At 37.8% G+C, this 22703-nt stretch overlaps 1 protein-coding gene across 3 annotated transcripts in view; it reads right to left on the reverse strand.

The window, feature by feature from the left end:
- LOC145901348 (uncharacterized) overlaps window positions 1-22703 on the reverse strand; it is a 65162-nt gene that overhangs the window by 20330 nt on the left and 22129 nt on the right. For 2 of the 3 annotated variants that reach the window (XM_082988994.1, XM_082988995.1), the window contains exons 11-27: window positions 21653-21925; window positions 21423-21536; window positions 21144-21254; window positions 12277-12546; window positions 11818-11931; window positions 11400-11510; window positions 11011-11268; window positions 10718-10831; window positions 10373-10486; window positions 9762-10034; window positions 9529-9645; window positions 9269-9379; window positions 8774-9046; window positions 8544-8657; window positions 8253-8363; window positions 7817-8086; window positions 7610-7723 (exon numbers count right to left, since the gene is read on the reverse strand). In XM_082988994.1, the coding sequence (XP_082845120.1) occupies window positions 7610-7723; window positions 7817-8086; window positions 8253-8363; window positions 8544-8657; window positions 8774-9046; window positions 9269-9379; window positions 9529-9645; window positions 9762-10034; window positions 10373-10486; window positions 10718-10831; window positions 11011-11268; window positions 11400-11510; window positions 11818-11931; window positions 12277-12546; window positions 21144-21254; window positions 21423-21536; window positions 21653-21925 (2862 nt within the window). The remainder of the gene's footprint in view (window positions 1-7609; window positions 7724-7816; window positions 8087-8252; window positions 8364-8543; window positions 8658-8773; window positions 9047-9268; window positions 9380-9528; window positions 9646-9761; window positions 10035-10372; window positions 10487-10717; window positions 10832-11010; window positions 11269-11399; window positions 11511-11817; window positions 11932-12276; window positions 12547-21143; window positions 21255-21422; window positions 21537-21652; window positions 21926-22703) is intronic. The other variant, XM_082988993.1, reaches the window with a different exon arrangement.

The raw sequence follows: 22703 nt of genomic DNA on the forward strand, positions 1-22703 counted from the left end.
CTGTAATATATGTGTGTAAAATATCAAGTCGCTCAATTCAAAAATGTTCAAATAGCAGGCGGACAAGTGGCAAATTCAGTTAAATCCGCCGAACCCTAGCCCGATCTAGTTTAAAACGTGCGTTTTCGCCCAGGAATTAAAAATTAAAAGACATACGCGAATTCTGTTTTAACAGCTCTTTTCGGACTAGGCTGTAATATATGTGTGCAAAATATCAAGTCGCTTGATTTAAAAATGTTTAAATAGCAGGCGGACAACTGGCAAAATTAGTTAAATCCGCCGAACCCTAGCCCGATAGAGTTTGAAACATGCCTTTTCGCCCAGGAATTAAAAACTAAAAGACAAATGCGAATTTGGTTTTTACAGCTCGTTTCGGACTAGGCTCTAATATATGTGTGTAAAATATCAAGTCGCTAAACTTAAAAATGTTTAATTAGCAGGCGGACAAGTGGCAAATTTAGTTAAATCCGCCCAAACCAAGCGTCGTAGTTTAAAACGTGCGTATTCGACCGGGAATTAAAAACTAAAAGACATAGGCGAATTCGGTTTTTATAGCTCGTTTCGGACTAGGCTGTATTATATGTGTGTAAAATATCAAGTCACTTGATTTAAAAATGTTTAAATAGCAGGCGGGCAAGTGGCAAATTTAGTTAAATCCGCCGAACCCTAGCCCGATAGAGTTTGAAACATGCCTTTTCGCCCAGGAATTAAAAGCTAAAAGACATACGCGAATTCGGTTTTTACAGCTCGTTTCGGACTAGGCTCTAATATATGTTTAAAAAATATCAAGTCGCTTGATTTAAAAATGTTTAAATAGCAGGCGGACAACTGGCAAATTAGTTAAATCCGCCGAACCCTAGCCCGATAGAGTTTGAAACATGCCTTTTCGCCCAGGAATTAAAAACTAAAACACATACGCGAATTCGGTTTTTACAGCTCGTTTCGGACTAGGCTGTAATATATGTGTGTAAAATATCAAGTCGCTTGATTTAAAAATGTTTAAATAGCAGGCGGACAACTGGCAAATTTAGTTAAATCCGCCGAACCCTAGCCCGATAGAGTTTGAAACATGCCTTTTCGCCCAGGAATTAAAAACTAAAAGACAAACGCGAATTTGGTTTTTACAGCTCGTTTCGGACTAGGCTCTAATATATGTGTGTAAAATATCAAGTCGCTTGATTTAAAAATGTTTAAATAGCAGGCGGACAACTGGCAAATTTAGTTAAATCCGCCGAACCCTAGCCCGATAGAGTTTGAAACATGCCTTTTCGCCCAGGAATTAAAAACTAAAAGACAAACGCGAATTTGGTTTTTACAGCTCGTTTCGGACTAGGCTCTAATATATGTGTGTAAAATATCAAGTCGCTTGATTTAAAAATGTTTAAATAGCAGGCGGACAACTGGCAAATTTAGTTAAATCCGCCGAACCCTAGCCCGATAGAGTTTGAAACATGCGTTTTCGCCCAGGAATTAAAAACTAAAAGACATACGCGAATTCGGTTTTTACAGCTCGTTTCGGACTAGGCTCTAATATATGTTTAAAAAATATCAAGTCGCTTGATTTAAAAATGTTTAAATAGCAGGCGGACAACTGGCAAATTAGTTAAATCCGCCGAACCCTAGCCCGATAGAGTTTGAAACATGCCTTTTCGCCCAGGAATTAAAAACTAAAACACATACGCGAATTCGGTTTTTACAGCTCGTTTCGGACTAGGCTGTAATATATGTGTGTAAAATATCAAGTCGCTTGATTTAAAAATGTTTAAATAGCAGGCGGACAACTGGCAAATTTAGTTAAATCCGCCGAACCCTAGCCCGATAGAGTTTGAAACATGCCTTTTCGCCCAGGAATTAAAAACTAAAAGACAAACGCGAATTTGGTTTTTACAGCTCGTTTCGGACTAGGCTCTAATATATGTGTGTAAAATATCAAGTCGCTTGATTTAAAAATGTTTAAATAGCAGGCGGACAACTGGCAAATTTAGTTAAATCCGCCGAACCCTAGCCCGATAGAGTTTGAAACATGCCTTTTCGCCCAGGAATTAAAAACTAAAAGACAAACGCGAATTTGGTTTTTACAGCTCGTTTCGGACTAGGCTCTAATATATGTGTGTAAAATATCAAGTCGCTTGATTTAAAAATGTTTAAATAGCAGGCGGACAACTGGCAAATTTAGTTAAATCCGCCGAACCCTAGCCCGATAGAGTTTGAAACATGCCTTTTCGCCCAGGAATTAAAAACTAAAAGACATACGCGAATTCGGTTTTTACAGCTCGTTTCGGACTAGGCTGTAATATTTGTGTGTAAAATATCAAGTCGCTAAACTTAAAAATGTTTAATTAGCAGGCGGACAAGTGGCAAATTTAGTTAAATCCGCCCAAACCGAGCGTCGTAGTTTAAAACGTGCGTTTTCGCCCAGGAATTAAAAACTAAAAGACATACGCGAATTCGGTTTTTACAGCTCGTTTCGGACTAGGCTGTAATATATGTTTAAAAAAAATCAAGTCGCTTGATTCAAAAATGTTTAAATAGCAGGCGGACAACTGGCAAAATTAGTTAAATCCGCCGAACCCTAGCCCGATAGAGTTTGAAACATGCCTTTTCGCCCAGGAATCAAAAACTAAACGACATACGCGAATTCGGTTTTTACAGCTCGTTTCGGACTAGGCTGTAATATATGTGTGTAAAATATCAAGTCGCTTGATTTAAAAATGTTTAAATAGCAGGCGGACAAGTGGCAAATTTAGTTAAATCCGCGGAACCCTAGCCCGATAGAGTTTGAAACATGCGTTTTCGCTCAGGAATTAAAAACTAAAAGACATACGCGAATTCGGTTTTTACAGCTCGTTTCGGACTAGGCTGTAATATATGTGTGTAAAATATCAAGTCGCTTGATTTAAAAATGTTTAATTAGCAGGCGGACAACTGTCAATTCGAGTAAAAATCGACGAACCTTAGCCACCATAGTGTCAAACATGCGTTTTCGGTCGCGAATATAAAACTAAAGGACATAGGCCAATTTGGTTTTCACTGCTCGTTTTGTACTGGCATGTAGTATTTGTGTGCAAAATTTCAAGTCGCTTGATATAAAAATGTTTAAATTGCAAGCAGGCAACTGTCAATTTGAGTAAAAATCGACGAACCTTAGCCACCATACAGTCAAACATGCGTTTTCGGTCGCATATAAAAAGCTAAAGGACATAGGCCAATTTGGTTTTCACTGCTCGTTTTGCACTGGCATCTAGTATTTGTGTGCAAAATTTCAAGTCGCTTGATATAAAAATGTTCAAATTGCAGGCGGGCAACTCTCAATTTGAGTTAATTTCGCCGATCCTTGGCAACCATAGTGCCAAACATGCGTTTTCGGTCGCGAATAAAAAACTAAAGGATATAGGCCAATTTGGTTTGCTCTGCTCGTTTTGTACTGGCATCTAGTATTTGTGTGCAAAATTTCAAGTCGCTTGATATAAAAATGTTCAAATTGCAAGCGGGCAACTGTCAATTTGAGTTAATTTCGACGAACCTTAGCCACCATAGCGTCAAACATGCGTTTTCGGTCGCGTATAAAAAGCTAAAGGACATAGGCCAATTTGGTTTTCACTGCTCGTTTTGCACTGGCATCTAGTATTTATGTGCAAAATTTCAAGTCGCTTGATATAAAAATGTTCAAATTGCAGACGGGCAACTCTCAATTTGAATTAATTTCGCCGATCCTTGGCAACCATAGTGCCAAACATGCGTTTTCGGTCGCGAATAAAAAACTAAAGGATATAGGCCAATTTGGTTTGCTCTGCCCGTTTTGTACTGGCATCTAGTATTTGTGTGCAAAATTTCAAGTCGCTTGATATAAAAATGTTCAAATTACAAGCGGGCAACTGTCAATTTGAGTTAAATTCGACGAACCTTAGCCACCATACAGTCAAACATGCGTTTTCGGTCGCGTATAAAAAGCTAAAGGACATAGGCCAATTTGGTTTTCACTGCTCGTTTTGCACTGGCATCTAGTATTTATGTGCAAAATTTCAAGTCGCTTGATATAAAAATGTTCAAATTGCAGGCGGGCAACTCTCAATTTGAGTTAATTTCGCCGATCCTTGGCAACCATAGTGCCAAACATGCGTTTTCGGTCGCGAATAAAAAACTAAAGGATATAGGCCAATTTGGTTTGCTCTGCTCGTTTTGTACTGGCATCTAGTATTTGTGTGCAAAATTTCAAGTCGCTTGATATAAAAATGTTCAAATTACAAGCGGGCAACTGTCAATTTGAGTTAAATTCGACGAACCTTAGCCACCATACAGTCAAACATGCGTTTTCGGTCGCGTATAAAAAGCTAAAGGACATAGGCCAATTTGGTTTTCACTGCTCGTTTTGCACTGGCATCTAGTATTTATGTGCAAAATTTCAAGTCGCTTGATATAAAAATGTTCAAATTGCAGGCGGGCAACTCTCAATTTGAGTTAATTTCGCCGATCCTTGGCAACCATAGTGCCAAACATGCGTTTTCGGTCGCGAATAAAAAACTAAAGGATATAGGCCAATTTGGTTTGTTCTGCTCGTTTTGTACTGGCATCTAGTATTTGTGTGCAAAATTTCAAGTCGCTTGATATAAAAATGTTCAAATTGCAGGCGGGCAACTCTCAATTTGAGTTAATTTCGCCGATCCTTGGCAACCATAGTGCCAAACATGCGTTTTCGGTCGCGAATAAAATACTAAAAGACATAGGCCAATTTGGTTTTCACTGCTTGTTTTGTGCTGGCATTTAGTATTTGTGTGCAAAATTTCAAGTCGCTTGATATAAAAATGTTCAAATTGCAAGCGGGCAACTCTCAATTTGAGTTAATTTCGCCGATCCTTGGCAACCATAGTGCCAAACATGCGTTTTCGGTCGCGATTAAAATACTAAAAGACATAGGCCAATTTGGTTTTCACTGCTTGTTTTGTGCTGGCATTTAGTATTTGTGTGCAAAATTTCAAGTCGCTTGATATAAAAATGTTCAATTATGTTTCCCACTATGTACAACATGGTGAGTAACGGATCAAAGTCATTTGAAAACGAATTTTGTTTCCCGCTATGGGCAACATAGATAGTAACGATCCTAAGGCATTTGTAAACGAATTTTGCTTCGAAAACAAATTATGTTTCCCACTATGTACAACATGGTGAGTAACGAACCAAAGGCATTTGTAAACGAATTTTGTTTCGAAAACAAATTATGTTTCCCACTATGGGCAACATAGATAGTAACGGTCCAAAGGCATTTGTAAACGAATTTTGTTTCGAAAACGAATTTTGTTTCCCGCTATGGGCAACATAGATAGAAACGATCCAAAGGCATTTGTAAACGAATTTTGTTTCGAAAACGAATTTTGTTTCCCGCTATGGGCAACATAGATAGTAACGGTACAAAGGCATTTGTAAACGAATTTTGTTTCGAAAACGAATTTTGTTTCCCGCTATGGGCAACATAGATAGTAACGATCCAAAGGCATTTGTAAACGAATTTTGTTTCGAAAACGAATTTTGTTTCCCGCTATGGGCAACATAGATAGTAACGATCCAAAAGCATTTGTAAACGAATTTTGTTTCGAAAACGAATTTTGTTTCCCGCTATGGGCAACATAGATAATAACGATCCAAAGGCATTTGTAAACGAATTTTGTTTCGAAAACGAATTTTGTTTCCCGCTATGGTCAACATTGATAGTAACGATCCAAAGGCATTTGTAAACGAATTTTGTTTCGAAAACGAATTTTGTTTCCCGCTATGGGCAACATAGATAGTAACGATCCAAAGGCATTTGTAAACGAATTTTGTTTCGAAAACGAATTTTGTTTCCCGCTATGGGCAACATAGATAGTAACGATCCAAAGGCATTTGTAAACGAATTTTGTTTCGGAAACGAATTTTGTTTCCCGCTATGGGCAACATAGATAGTAACGATCCAAAGGCATTTGTAAACGAATTTTGTTTCGAAAACGAATTTTGTTTCCCGCTATGGGCAACATAGATAGAAACGATCCAAAGGCATTTGTAAACGAATTTTGTTTCGAAAACGAATTTTGTTTCCCGCTATGGGCAACATAGATAGTAACGATACAAAGGCATTTGTAAACGAATTTTGTTTCGAAAACGAATTTTGTTTCCCGCTATGGGCAACATAGATAGTAACGATCCAAAGGCATTTGTAAACGAATTTTGTTTCGAAAACGAATTTTGTTTCCCGCTATGGGCAACATAGATAGTAACGATCCAAAGGCATTTGTAAACGAATTTTGTTTCGAAAACGAATTTTGTTTCCCGCTATGGGCAACATAGATAGCAACGATCCAAAGGCGTTTGTAAACGAATTTTGTTTCGAAAACGAATTTTGTTTCCCGCTATGGGCAACATAGATAGTAACGATCCAAAGGCGTTTGTAAACGAATTTTGTTTCGAAAACGAATTTTTGTTTCCCGGTATAGACATCATGGTGAGTAACGAACCAAAGGCATTTGTAAACGAATTTTGTTTCGAAAACGAATTTTGTTTCCCGCTATGGGCAACATAGATAGAAACGATCCAAAGGCATTTGTAAACCAATTTTGTTTCGAAAACGAATTTTGTTTCCCGCTATGGGCAACATAGATAGTAACGATACAAAGGCATTTGTAAACGAATTTTGTTTCGAAAACGAATTTTGTTTCCCGCTATGGGCAACATAGATAGTAACGATCCAAAGGCATTTGTAAACGAATTTTGTTTCGAAAACGAATTTTGTTTCCCGCTATGGGCAACATAGATAGCAACGATCCAAAGGCATTTGTAAACTAACTTTGTTTCGAAAACGAATTTTGTTTCCCGCTATGGGCAACATAGATAGTAACGATCCAAAGGCGTTTGTAAACGAATTTTGTTTCGAAAATGAATTTTTGTTTCCCGGTATAGACATCATGGTGAGTAACGAACCAAAGGCATTTGTAAACGAATTTTGTTTCGAAAACATAATTTGTTTCCCACTGTTTACAACATAGTGAGTAACGTACTAAAGGCATTTGTAAACGAATTTTGTTTCGAAAACAAATTTTGTTTTCACAGTTTCATTTTTGATACTTCAAAATTTGGGCATTTCAAAACGGTCTTTGATTTGTTAACAAAATTTGTTTACAAAAATATGTTTTTGAATACTGACGTCATTATGTTAAATATCAGCTCTTTGTTTCCATCAAGCGATATTCACTTTTAAAAAAAAGTTTTTACAAAAAATTTGTTTCGAATTTCGTTTTTGACCATAACCACCTTTTCTGAAATTCGTTTTGAACTCTGTTTCGAATTTTGCTTTTGGAAACAAAATTGATTATTTCAAAACAAAATTTGTTTCGGGAAAACGAAATTCGAAACGAATTTTTTTTTCTTATGGAAAAATGTATAGGCCACCATATCCGTTACATGGGTTAGGATAGCAGTGAATCAAAGCTGATGAAGAATATTATTAATTACCAGCTAGAGAGAAAGTTGCATAAATTTACTATATTGCAATTTTGTAGCGCTTACATATACAGTAATCGAAATCTTACATCATCACAAATTAGTTGACCATCCTTTCTACGCAATGTATTAGCTGACTTACGAGTTTTGCAGAACTCTCCGACGAACCGTTCAGTACAATGACAAGTTTGTCCGTCCTCACTATTGGTGCAAAGTGCTCCATTTAAACAAGGGTTGCTTTCATAATCGTACGAATCTGAACATTAAAAGCTGTCGTTTTAATATTTAAGTCGGAAAATAATCTATCCATTATAAGTTACAAAAAGACAAAATCAATAAACATTTTTACCAAAATAAGCCGTCCATTGCATTTCTACATCACTTTGTCCCCAATTAGTTTGGTGGCTCCTCCGTACCATGGATCGAAATCCCCAAGCAAATATTTCGAGGATATCGACTTCGAAAGTATCGGAGTATCTTGAAGCGCCACTAGCGGTCACTGTGACCTCATTAGCAACCCCGCTATAGCAACGATCGTAACTCACAACTATCTCTTTGCCAGGTTCGGACGAATATCTGTGAGATCCTACCCGAGCAGCACCTTGTATCCATGGCCCCTCTGGAAGAAAAACTCATTAAATATATTGGAAAGGAACCAACCCGCAATCAGGAGAGACATGGTTACCGCAAAAAAAATATGTTCATATTCAAAAATATTTTGTTGTGGTTTTAAAAATAAAGAAGCAAAGATATGAAGAATAATAAAACTTGTCACAAGTTCTTACGGATATCGCAAATTTTTCCTTTCCAGCCTTTCGGGCAATTGCATTCATAACCACCCGCCTGTTCATTACATTCACCTCTCTGGCATGGGTTAGAAAGACAATGAACAAGTCCTAAAAATAGGCGCGTAAATTTAAGTAAATTATGCTTAACATCTTCAGGCAATACATTTAACGAAGTCAACGTAAACGAAAATTTCAATTGGTTGAGAAAAATGATCTGTTTTAAACTAAACCGATAACAAAATGCAAGCAGTGTTCAAAAAATTTCATGACGTATTAATTCGAACTCACGTATTTCACAAAATCTTCCTGTGAAATCCGGTGAACAATCGCAAATACGTCCTTCCATGCTGTTGCGACAAGTTGCACCATTTTGGCAAGACAACCCCAAATTCGACTTTAAGTCTGTGGTATGAAAGCTTATCGCTTAGCTTCACGATATTCTAACACCAGTTCAAACAACTATAAATGAAATTCTAAACAACATTTAGCGTATGTTTCTGTGGCGTTGAGATCCTTACCAAAGACAGCTGTCCAGGATAGCTGAACCCGACTTTGACCCCAACCTTCTCTAGGTCTGTCGGTTCTTCGCACCACGGCGGTAAAACCCCAAGGTTGGTTATCGGTGACGGTGGCGTTGAAAGTATCGCTGTATCGGCTTTCACCGGCCGCTGAAACGTCAACCATGCTGATATTTTTGTCCTGGCATTCATCGTAAACAACTTTGATGATTTTTGAATAGGGTTCTACTCTTTCCTGACTCCCCACGCGCAAAGATCCACTCATGCTTATGACTGTAAAAATGATTAAGTGCGTATATTAAATGACGACGGATATACATTGGAAAACTATTGAGCCTAATCGCCTCCAAGCTAACAAAGCAGTTTTAATTTTTTATTGACTAATGATATTGTGTAAAAAGCGCTCTGTAAAAGATTTCAATATGTTGATCTGCTACTGCATGCGCCAACTAATTACATAACTCCTGTGAAACTCTTATCTGGTGTCTTGCTTACCTGTCTCGCAATGTTTGCCCGTCCTATTATTTGGACATGAGCAGTTGTATCCGTTTACATATTCCGTACAAAGGCCAGTGTTACAGGGATTGGGAAAACAGTAAACCATCGCTAAAAAACAAATTTTTGTGTTAACCGCAACATGCCATTGTGAGATTGTTTGAAAGCTTATTTTTTCCAATCTGGAGTGTAAGTTTGTTTAGTATTTTCCTACTTAAGGCCTAGAGCTCCAATTGGAAACAATTTGTGAAATTGCTCACCAAGTTCGCAAAACTCTCCTTTGTAGCCTGGATCACAGTGACAAACTCTTCCAGATTCGGCATTGTTTGTACAACTTGAAGAATGTAAACACGGACTTTGTTTAAATGCCTGCGTTTCTAAACAAAACCTCTATGTTTGTTAAAGTTACAATACAGTGGTATTTCATGTACATGATTCAGATTTACAAGGGAAATAAACTTTTAAAACGTTCAAATTTACGTGGAAAACTTACCAAAGAGTATCGTGTATTTGAGATAAAGGGTCTGCCCCCAACCACTACGAATATCAGTTCTCCGAATGAGTCCACGAAACCCCCAAGGGTATATTCCGAGTGTGGTGTAGTTAAATGTATCGAGATATGAACCCGATGTTACCACTGTGGCATTTACTGATAAAGCAAGACCACTCAGACAAGTATCATAGACAATTTCAACCGTTTTTCCGTATGTGGGCGCTCTTGCTCTCCACAGGCTTCCAACATAATAACGTGAACGTATTCCGGGTTCTGAAAAAAGACCACAGCGGCAGGTTGAGTCATACAAGCGACAGTGGTTGGTAAACTAAGCAGGACACATGAATACGTGCACACAGTTGTACATCTGTACAGTTTATTTAGGTCGTGTGCAACCGGTCTGCTTTCCATCAAAATTAATGTAATGCACACTCCACTGCTGGTGGGCATTATTCTCTTAGCGCTGGAGTAGTGAGCTAGAAGCTTTTTTTGTGTTCATAACGTTCTTTTTGCCATACAGTCAAACAGATTATGTATGGTTTTGTTTGGTAAGGAGATTTTTGGTCAAATATGCTGTTGATTGGTGTGCTATGTCTATAAAACAACATTACCAAGTTCACATCTATCTCCATCCCATCTTTCTGGACAAATGCACCGGAAGAAGTCATTTTCAGGAATGCAAGTACCTCCGTGCATGCATGGCGATGACGAACAATGTGTAATTTCTTTAAATACAGAAAAATGACAGAGAAAACGAACAACTATCAAATGACAAAGTGCCAAACAAAAACAAAACCAACCCGACATTCCATGGCAATAATTAGTTTCACAAATTTTTGTTGGTGTATATATTTGTTATAGTTCGTAGTTTAATCGAGGGTTTACTGATTATGCATTTGGCGCCCACACACTTCTCTGTATTGGAATAAACACATGAGAAATAAAAAAATGCTTACGTGTTTCGCAGTATCTTCCTGTCGTTCGAACTGGACAAACACAGATTGATCCGTTTGCAGTGTTTTCACAAGTTCCGCCGTTTTGGCAAAGACTGCCTGGTGGGTTGAGAGTGTCTGCGTACATAACATGTTTATCATGCGGTAAGTCACACGCATGATATATAACAGAAATATTGAACGCAGAGTTATGCATTACAATCCAACGCACTGACTTTCACCGTTGATTGTCAAAGCTATGTCACATATTAGGTAAACTACAAATTTTGGATTGTATTGTACACATATCGTCTTACCGTATACTGCAATCCATTCAACTATCGCAGTTTCAAAACCAGGATTTGTTCCCAGATCATTCAATCTCCAAAATTTGGCTCTAAATCCCCAGCTAAAAACTTCCAACGCCTTTCCACCGACGTCACGTGACACATTTGATTTGACAGCGAGTCGAACTTCGGATGGCGAAACACTTTTGCACTCCGTGTACAGAATAGTTTTCGTCATGCTGTTTGTGCCCTCTTCGAATGCAACACTTAACACACCGTCGTAATACGCTGCAGGAAACAATACAAAGAATTAAGTGTTTCCTTTTATATGAAATGAAAACATTTTGACACTGATTAGAGTAAGTTCTGTTGTTTTTTTGCTTAATTTCAAGCCATGAGCAACTGAGAATAACACTTGCCATTGTCGCACTTCTTCCCCGTTCTTCCAGGCCGACATGTACACTTGAAATCATCTGTAAGTTCTGTGCATTCGTCGTAATTGCAGGGGTTCGGGTAACAATATACATAACCTGAAATGCTTTGTAGGTTAACCAGCAGACCATAGGTAATCTATACAATACAATGCTTTGTGTGTGTGGGTGTTTTTACGGAAAGAAAAGTTTCGTTTTTCTTTAAACGACACCTTGCTGATCCTGTTTTAAAGCTATTAGTTTGTGTGTATGTTATTACGTGAAGAACAGGTCAGAATCTTCGTTCTTGGGTTAATGCAGACATTATGCACTATTGCGACATGCCGAATTTACTCGAATGCAAACGAGTTGCAAAGAAACTCCCTGAGATCTTTGATGACTTCCTATTACAACAACTTCACCGTACTGTGTTGGCAGTATTTCCCGTAGTTCTCTGGATTGCACGAGCAAGTCCTTCCATTCTCGCTGTTGTCGCATCTGGCTTCATTTTGACACGGATTATTATAGAATTCGGGAGTTTCTGTTGAAGAATGTGGTCGTTACATTTCTAGAATGTAATAACTTTGCACTGATGAAAAAGATCAAAATTTCCGATGAAAAAACAATAAACAACACCGGATCGGTGAACCAAGCCACCCTGGTAGGCTGTCGATCGATACCGTATCTGTATAGCTGAGTAAAACTTTTAAGTCAATGTCTCAGACAGCTCTTTTAAAGATGTTTTTATTTTTTTAAATTTCCGATTACAATATTATTGGACAAGTACATGCAATGACTTTTACCTCCGACATACTTCTGCTGAAACGAATTTGATACCAAGTTGTTTTATGAGCATTACAGGCAAAGACGCTATGCAATATTTTACCGTAGAAAGCTTTCCAGTTCATATTTACTCCTCTTTGTCCCCAATCATTTCTCTGTGCATCCGTTCGCTGAATAACAGCACGGAATCCCCACGGTTGTATCTCAATTATTGCTGCAATAAAAGTGTCCGGCCATCTTGATTTTCCGGTAACAACAGCAGTTATGTTTTTTGCCTCGCCAGTGTAGCATCGGTTGTACACAACAGTAATATTCTTGACGTCGCCACGCCGATTACTGCCAACGTTTGTCCTGCCGCTGTGATAATTCACGCCTAAAAATGCATTGAACATGTGTAAATATTAAATTGCTCTTTTTTGAATTACAGTGTGTCGTTGTCAAAATATTTAATGATTAATGTGAAATGGTCGCAGACAATCGAGGTAACAGTTTGATACGAGTAACTGAAAATATCGACAATTCACTTTGATTGTTACAAAACTTACCATTTTGAGTTACAGCCACTTGCAAAAATGCAGAAGCAATAATCAGAACTCCAATCATTGCCATAATCTGATTTGTTTCGGCTTCGTTTCGTGTTCGGCACTGTGAGTTGTCTCGCCCATTGGCAATATTTTATACTTTGCTTGTCCGTTACGCACGAATGGTGCAAGACTGCATTTTTTTCATCATTTGAAAAGTTCTTTCCCTCACGTATCTTGCGCAACGCCGAAATGCGTGGGCTGCTGGTCTCATTACAACAGATCGTGCAATGGTAAGTTCAAACAAAGTTCGCCCGACTTTTTTGTATTGATTTCTTATTTCATTTCATTTCCAATATCATTTGCTATTTATATACAATGGTGATTATCGGAATAATTCAATTCAATTTGCAACACCATTTACTTTTCGACACTACAGCAGCTTCGCATATCTGATAATGTATTTTTTATACCTGTAACGCTTGTTTGTTTCGATTGTTTTTGTTTTATACAATTTCCTAATCCAAGCAGAACTGTTAACGTGGTGCCAAACATTCAGCGCACGCATTTCACAGACATGCTGTCAAGATGCCCTGAGGTTGTATCGAGCTTGTACATTTATCAAGCTTGTACATTTACCGACTGCGTGGGTGTCTATTGCTAATGTTGGGCACACACGTTTTGTAATAACGTACTTCAGAAGTTCGTCGAAGTCTGGATTTTTTAAATTTCAACAACAAAAAGAAACCCAGGAACACAACTCACGGGTTTTCTCATAATTTTGAGTATAAAGAGACTGGCCCATATTGCTATTAACACCGTCATGTTTAAAAGAAGACGTTTCGGCACTTATGCCATCAAAAACTTATGCTACACCAATCGTGCCATTCAAACTGATGATGGCATAAGTTTTTGCCGAAACGTCTTCTTTTAAACATGACAGTGTTTAATAGCAATATGGGCCAGTCTCCTTATACTCAAAACAGAAACCCGGTAAAGCAAATGTGCGCATGTTTAGCCCGAAAACGAGTCCGAATTGTCACAATATCATTCTACGTACACAAGTTTTTCAGTTTTGCTTCAACTAGGTTAACTACTCACAGTAGTATATCTATATGTTAACTTTATTCCACTAGACTAATTGTATTTGCGGCTGGGTAACGCGATTGATTTAGAATGTGTTCTAAATTGACCAAAAAAAGACTGACAGGTAACCAACGTTGTATCAAAGCGCACAATTATGATCAACAGCGCACGGGATAGCGTCAGAGCAAGATGTTACAAGCAAATGTCAACTGCCAGCTCCGCAAATTTGACTTAGCTAAATATGTCACATGTCTTATATGTTGCTTATTTACCGCAATTGTTACAAATTCACGCGGGTAAATATTGTAAATTAAAACTGATTTTAAAACATGCAAAATTTCACTGGAACAAAACCGGCGGGCAAATTTCTTGCTTGAAAAGTATATGATATATATAAGTGCAAGGCATTCACTACACAAATATTGCGAAACACGCTAGTCAGCTTTATACTTGGGAGAGGCGCTTAGTAATCCAGAACGTATATTTACTGAAGAAAAGCTTATGACTTGTTGCAAGTTGTCTCGATTATGTTGGAGCATTAAAGGTCGACTGACCTGCTGGCTATTACCACTAAATTGTTTGTCCACTTATTCACTTGGCTAAGAGGTGGACAGGAGGTTTAATCCGAATAACTGTTTATTTATAGAATAGAATGCAATTAAACGATTAAAATTTGAATAGAACAAAATCAAATGGGTCAAATAGATTAAAAACGAAATACACTGGTCAAAAACAACGAAAGCGTTACCGTATCGAACAGGCAGTTACATGAAATGCGACACTGAAAGAGAAAGGTAGTGTTCCCCTAAATACCATGAACATTTGAGTCTCTAGCCCAGTATTTTTCAACCTTTTTGAGCCACGGAACACTATTTTTATCAAAATAATCTTGCGGAACACCAAATTGTTGGAAATACTGCGCGGCATTGTACTTAACCAGCAACAGGCTCGCGCAATTACATTCTTATCATTACAAAACGAATCTTTTTTTTTCACAACAATGAAACATTCAAACTGGTGATGGTGGATAATATTTTCACAAAAACGATTTTTGCAGTTCTCTTCCCGTGACGACCTAAATCCCCCAACAACAAACTGTTCCACAGCGCAATTTTCGGAAGATAGTTGTCACAAAACTTTAATATTATTTTTGGACAGAAGAACGCATTGGTTGGGTTAGAATCCGATGACGAAAAAACAGATTTCGCTGCAATAATTACCTTTTTGAAATGCTGTGAAAATCGGTTTTCTTTGCAACTTGGTTGAAACGAGTCTTGTTCGTCTTCTTCTTCTTGACCTGTTTCAGACCACGTGGCGCAATATTCCATTGTTTCTTTGTTTATTTTTTTACTTAAAATGTCCCAACTGGCTTGAGCTATTTCGTGTTCATTTGCGCAAAAAACCCGCGTTGCGTGAAACAAAATATCGCCGATTTCTTCCATACTGTTGGCGGCCACCAACAATGCCATGATATACATAGATTCTATGCGCCTTTTTTTATTTAATCCACAAAGTTGTTTAAAATTTTTCATTATATGACTCGTGCATAAATGAAGAAACGGTTTTTCGTTTAATTGTCTGTTGGTAGCCGCCCCAGATACAATAGAATAACACCTATCAGCGTACGATTCGCAATCTTCTATCATATATTCCGTTAACAAAGCGCGAATTATGGCCATGGAAACATCGCAAATTATAAGTTTTACCCTTGTTTTTCCAGCAAATTTTTTTTCATCACTTTTAAACGTTTTTAAAAAATGAGAAATCGATGTAACGTTATGCCTATTGGTGACATATGTCGCAACAGCTAAAGGTGCGGTGCCTTTGGTGGGATTTCTTACTACAATTTCATAGGCGTAGAAATGCGAATGATTTTTTTTGTTTTTTACAACGCTTCCGGTGGCATCAATATACACTCATAAAAATATTAACGCAGTACGGCAATTCTGAACCAATGATCAACGACTATCTCAGAATATTTTTGGGGAGGAACAGAGAATAAAATGTCACAATAATAATAAACTGTCATGTATTTATAAAAAACTTTTTATATATTTTTAACTTGAGAAGATGCAACTGCTAATGAAGACGGTAATGAAATCGATGTCGATTGTTCAACTTTTGTTGGCTAAAAAGAGTTAAGAGTGAAACAAAGTACGTGTTTGAAATGTGGTTTCATAAACGATTTACATTATGTCTATTTTTTAGAGATTCTCAAATGGATTAAAGCTATAATGTCATTCCAAACCAGCTCCACAGTTTACACTACACGACCACTACCAGCATTGTCGTCAGGTTTCTATACTGGTACTTTAGCATTTTTTCATGTTAAGATTTGCATTATTTTGCAATTCTATGTCAAATACATTTTACGCATGATTTGGATGCTATTTCCCTTCGAAAAAGATTAAACATTTGCAACCATATTCGTTGATTAAATATGTTGAGTTATACGTGCACGATGTTTTAACCACAATTGGAAAAGTCTTTTCATATTTTATATTTGTAGATGGTCGTAATTCGAGCGATAGCAGTGACAACACTTCCTTAAATTCTGTCAACAACTATTTCAACAACTGCACCTTGAAGGATTCTCCAATTACAAACAAAGTTGAAAATTGGGAACGCAGAATAGCAAAAGGAGAAGTCGAGCCAATTATCCTTGTCTGTACGTAGTAATGCACCGAAACAGCAATTTTTTTATTAGGCCGAAACCAAATATTCGGCAAAAGTTTTTGGCAAGAACAACCGCTGTTGTTCCAACTGCCAAAGTAAATTTTTAACATTTCGGTGACAATAAACAAAAAAAAACACTCGTACAGTTTGAACAATGATCCTAATTAATACTAAACTTTGCGTATTAGCGTTGAATGTAGTGAAAAAATTTCAGTTTCAGCCGAATTTTGCAAAAAAATATTGCGGTTTCAAGATCGTTGTAAGTAACACCATAGCTACACTGATAAGACCTGTTAGGTCGAAACAGTGGCCCTGACCAAAGCTCACAATAAAAAAAAACCTGTTGGCGTTATTGCTTATACAATATTCTATTTGCAGCATTTCCGTTGACATAAAGGACCAAAGTAAAAATTCCAGCACTGCTTATGGAAAATTTATCGTTCAGCTGCCGTATGGCTGCTGCAAAATTTAAGTTAAAAACGACACTGATAGGCAACCACTTGATTGGAAGTTTTATTAACAAAATGTACAGTCCAGATTACAGAATTATAGTTGATATTGTAATATGGGTATCTTTACACAATTTGCGTTTCGCACATGGCTCCAGTAAACCCGTCCGCACATCCACAAACTCTTCCATCAACTTCATTGTAGCAAGTTCCTCCATTTTGACAAGCAGGTAGAAACTTTTCGGCACCTAAAAAATATCAAACATCACCACAGGCAGTAGTTTTAGTTACCGAAGAACATTTGATATCGCGTTGACGCTGGTTTGTCGTTTTTATACCTATTTTGTTTGTATTGTTTTATTTATTATTACATTAATAAACCATTTATACAACTGCAGTGTAGTCCCAACATCACATTTATTAGCGATGTCTTGATAGTTCATTACGAAAAGTGGATGAAAAATAACTTTTCGAGAGGCCACTTATAAAGTTGCAGGTTATTTACACATGTTGTAGCCTTTTCTTAATTACCATAAGTAACAAATGCCTAAACAAATCATATCTTCGACAAATTATAACCAAAAAGTACGCACTGAAGTGTGCCGTCCAATACAACTTCACTGTGGTTTGTCCCCAACCAGATTTCGTGATATCAGTGCGTTTTACTGCTGCCCGGAAGCCCCAAGGAAGCACTTCAAGGACAACTGCACTGAAAGTGTCCCTGTATCTGCTCCAACCTCTCGCAGACACGCTCACGTTTGTTGCCACCGAGCTCATGCATCTGCTGTATGCCACATCGATGGATTTAGAGTAAGGGGGAACACGTGTGAGGGATCCGATCCTTTTTCTTCCATTTGTTCTGATAACTGGAGAATGTACAAACAATAAGTCGGAACTGTTGCCCTGTGTATGCAGCTCAAATAAAAGTATTGTTTTCCTTCAATTAAAGACAAATTTTAGGTCCATTGCTTCAACATTATGTGTTTGCAAAAGTTGTAGAAGCATTAGAGGCACTACAACTCAACCTATGTTATAAACTTTCCTAATTGGTGATATTTGATATGGTAACTTGCCTATTTCGCAGTTTTTTCCAACTCTGTATTCGTTACATGTACAGTTATAACCGCTATCATATTCCGCACAAGAACTGCCACTTTGGCATGGGTTTGGGTAACAATGTACCATTGCTGTAAAAAACAGATAGTTTTAAATACAAAAGATATTTATTAATTCAGACTGAAAGAATCTGTATCATTAGGACATATTTATCTAGGAAATTCTTGAGTGAAATTATCTTTCGAAAATTTTCGTGACAAAAAATGAGAGGCAGCATATGGTAAAGTAATCGTACCTGCTTCGCAAAATTCCCCCTTAAATCCTGGACGGCAATGACACTGTCTTCCATCAGCTGTGTTTGTGCATCCAGTTGCATATATGCATGGGTCGCGAAGGTAAGCGCGCGTTTCTAAAACAGACAGTAGGAAAGATCAGTTGTGGTTAAGCTTAATGATTATTACGATTATTTTACTTGCATATGCCGAAGGTAAAGTATCATTTGTAAATAAAACTACTTTCGGAGGGAACGTAGAACAATAGCAAGGTACAATACAGTAGAAAAAAACTGTATTGTATAGTTATGCCATATCTTCTATGTGATTTTAAGTTGCCCTACTTATGAATGCTAGTGTCCGCATTGACTTGGATGTAAAATATTTACCAAATATGGCTCTGTATCGCATGTAGATGGTTTGGTCCCATCCTTCTCCGGGACGATCAGTCCTTTGTACGAGCGCTCGGAATCCCCAAGGATATATATCGAGAATTGTGTGGTTGAAAGTATCGGAATAAGCTGTTGAGCCGGCAACAGTTGCGTTGACCACATATGCAACACCACTGTAACAACGGTCATAAACAACGGTGACGATTTTTCCGTATGGTGGCCCAGTGACAACTGGTAACGAAGGTATGTGCTCCAACTTTCGAATGGCTGGTTCTAATCAAAACATAAATTGTCACAAATGGTGCAGTGATTCCTAACATATTTTTTTTGTATTTGACACAGAACTTTAACGCAACTACATTATTTCGGGTTTGTGATGCAATGCTTGTTTCAGAATTTTGTTTCCACTTTTGGCAACAGAATGAATTAGTCGGAATAACTTTAAGCTCTTTCTGAATGCTGAAACAAGCTATGAATAAATATATACTTCAATAGAGTCTGGATTACTTACCAACGTGGCATCTGTCTCCTGTGTAGGGTTCTGGACAATTACACCTGAAGTAGCTGTAAGAGGGTACACAAGTCCCACCGTTCATACAAGGTGACGACGCGCAATGGGTTTGTCCTAAAAATGCGTGAAAAACACTTAATTTTGAATTTAAAACTATTCGGAAGCGGTTTTACGTACGAGTTTCGCAATATCGACCAGTTGTACGGATTCGACAATCGCAAATACTTCCATTCACAGCGTTAAGGCAAAACCCTCCGTTCTGACACGGGTTGAAAGAAAAGTTCACAGAATCTAAAACCAAATAGTTAAAAATAACCATTGTTCTGTTCGCGTAGTATGCAAGAAAAAGGAATTCTGCAAACGAAAATTGCCTTAAATATAGGAAATTTTCGACAGAAACATCAAGCAACCTTGGTTATATAGGAAATGCGGCTAATCACATTTCCCCTTCATTAAAGCATACGATGTTGCCTCAGACATGTTATGGTAATTGATTACACGTAACTTGTATTGTATTTTTGAAAAAGTGCCAAGGCGTTTTATTACTTGTTCCTGAACTTACTAAAATAAGATTCCACATTAAGGGTAACTGCCTCATAGAGTGGATTGGTTCCTTTGTTCTCTCTCCAAACTTTCACTTTGAAGCCCCAGCTGTAAGCTTCGTACACATTCACTCCGGCGTTTTGACCGTAACCACTTACACCCGTAGCATTTACTTCGTAAGGAGCTTCCCTCATGCAGGAGTTGTAGAGAATTACTGCGGTTGTACTCGATGCAGTTGTGTTTTCAAACCTAACGGACGTGCGGTAAACATGGTAACCTGTGAAAATTGTTTAAGATTATTTGTGCTGTACTTTGCTGAGAGGTACAGGAAATCTGAATGATACGGTAATTTTGTTAAATGCCACCACGCAAAGAATCCAAACAGAAATTATACAACAATAGAAAAGTTGCATAATGAAAGGTGGTAGATTCTAATGCACAAAATCAAGTGCTATAGATGTTGCAAAGGTGACTTCAATATTTCTGCAAAATGCTTCTTAAACTACGAAAAAAGTAAATCCGACAAATGTTACCATTGTCACAGTTCTTTCCCCCAGTTTGCCCTGGACAGGAACATTGGTAATCGTTTTCAAGTTCGGTACAACTTCCTCCGTTGCATGGGTTAGGGTAGCAGTGAATCAAAGCTGATGAAGAATTAAAAAGTTACAATAAATTTTGTCGAAACTTTTTGGTTGTAATAGTGGCATTTGTTTATAAATTTACTATGTTGCAATTTTGTAGCGCTTTCATATACAGTGATCGAAATATTATCATCACAAATTAATTGACCATCCTTACTACGCAATGTATTAGCTGACTTACGAGTTTTGCAGAACTCTCCGACGAACCGTTCAGTACAATGACAAGCTTGTCCGTCCTCACTATTGGTGCAAAGTGCTCCATTTAAACAAGGGTTGCTTTCATAATCGTACGAACCTGAACATTAAAAGTTGTCGTTTTAATATTTAAGTGGCAAAATAATCTATCCATTATAAGTTACAAAAAGACAAAATCAAAAAACATTCTTACCAAAATAAGCCGTCCATTGCATTTGCACCTCACTTTGTCCCCAATTAGTTTCGTGGCTCCTCCGTACCATGGATCGAAATCCCCAAGCAAATATTTCGAGAATTTCGACTTCGAAAGTATCGGAGTATCTTGAAGCGCCACTAGCGGTCGCTGTGACCTCATTAGCAACCCCGCTATAGCAACGATCGTAACTCACAACTATCTCTTTGCCAGGTTCGGACGAATATCTGTGAGACCCTACCCGAGCAGTACCTTGTATCCATGGCCCCTCTGGAAGAAAAACTCATTAAATATATTGGAAAGGAACCAACCCGCAGTCAGGAGAGACACGGACAGCAAAAAATTATGTTCTTATTAAAAAATATTTCGTTATGTGGTTTTAAATATAATGAACCAAAGATATAAAGATTAACAAAACTTGTCACATGTTCTTACGGATATTGCAAGTTTTTCCTTTCCAGCCTTTCGGGCAATTGCATTCATAACCACCCGCCTGTTCAATACATTCCCCTCTCTGGCATGGATTGGAAAGACAATGAACAAGTCCTAAAAATAGGATCGTAAATTCAAGTAAATTATGCTTAACATATTCAGTGCATTTAACGAAGTCAACGTAAACGAAAATTTAAATAGGTTGAGAAAAATGATCTGTATTAACCGTTAATAAAATGCAAGCAGTGTTTGAAATTTCACAGCGTATTAATTCGAACTCACGTATTTCACAAAATCTTCCTGTGTACTCCGGTGAACAATCGCAAATACGTCCTTCCATGCTATTGCGACAAGTTGCACCATTTTGGCAAGACAACTCCAAACTCGACTTTAAGTCTGCGCCATGAAAGTTTTTCGCTTTGCTTCACGATATTCTAACACCAGTCCAAACAATTATACTTGAAATTCTAAACAACATTTAGCGTATGTTTCTGTGGCGTTGAGATCCTTACCAAAGACAGCTGTCCAGGATAGCTGAACCCGACTTTGACCCCAACCTTCTCTAGGTCTGTCGGTTCTTCGCACCACGGCGGTAAAACCCCAAGGTTGGTTATCGGTGACGGTGGCGTTGAAAGTATCGCTGTATCGGCTTTCACCGGCCGCTGAAACGTCAACCCTGCTGATATTTTTGTCCTGGCATTCATCGTAAACAACTTTGATGATTTTTGAATAGGGTTCCACTCTTTCCTGACTCCCCACTCGCACCGATCCACTCATGCTTATGACTGTAAAATGATTTAGTACGTATCTGAAATGACGACTGATACACATTGGGAAAACTATTGAGCCAAATCGCCTCTATGCTAACAAAGCAGAAATAATTTTTAATTGAATAAGGAGATTGTGTAAAAAGCGCTCCATAAAATATTTCGTTATGTTTACAGAAATTATTACCGACATGTCGTTCAAACCATAACTGAGTATCGAATCCGCTACTCGGCAATTTTTGGTAAGTACACCGTTATCCTATTGCATGATTGCCAATTGTGGATCGTATTTCCTTCTGCAGAAAAGTTGATTAGGTTTGTGATCAAATATAAAACCGTTCGTGACTAAAAACCAAAATTTGTTCGTATTTAAGAATAGTCCTTACATCTTTCATAGCCTTTACCTTTGTGCATCTCGCACTTACAAGTAATTTAATTAAGATTTCATCAGTGCAAATGTGTATCGCAGCGTCGACAAACTTTACCGACAATCCCTGCAAAAACAATGCTGAATGCACTGTTACAAACAAGGATGACTTTTTCTGCAACTGTACTAAACCATTCCGTGGTCAACTTTGCCAAAAGAGTAAGTTTTTCTGCACTTTTAAACGGTTGATCACTTTTTAGCAATTAATTTTGTCCAGAGATAATTAAATGCTCATCACGACCGTGCCGAAACGGTGGTACATGCAACGACACGGAAATAGGTTACAGGTGCACGTGCAAAGATGGTTATAAAGGATCGCATTGTGCACGAGGTAAATGGGTTGGTATAAAAAATACAATATTTGTATTT

Source organism: Ascidia mentula, chromosome 5 (assembly GCF_947561715.1).
Source record: "Ascidia mentula chromosome 5, kaAscMent1.1, whole genome shotgun sequence".
Classification (NCBI taxonomy): domain Eukaryota; kingdom Metazoa; phylum Chordata; class Ascidiacea; order Phlebobranchia; family Ascidiidae; genus Ascidia; species Ascidia mentula.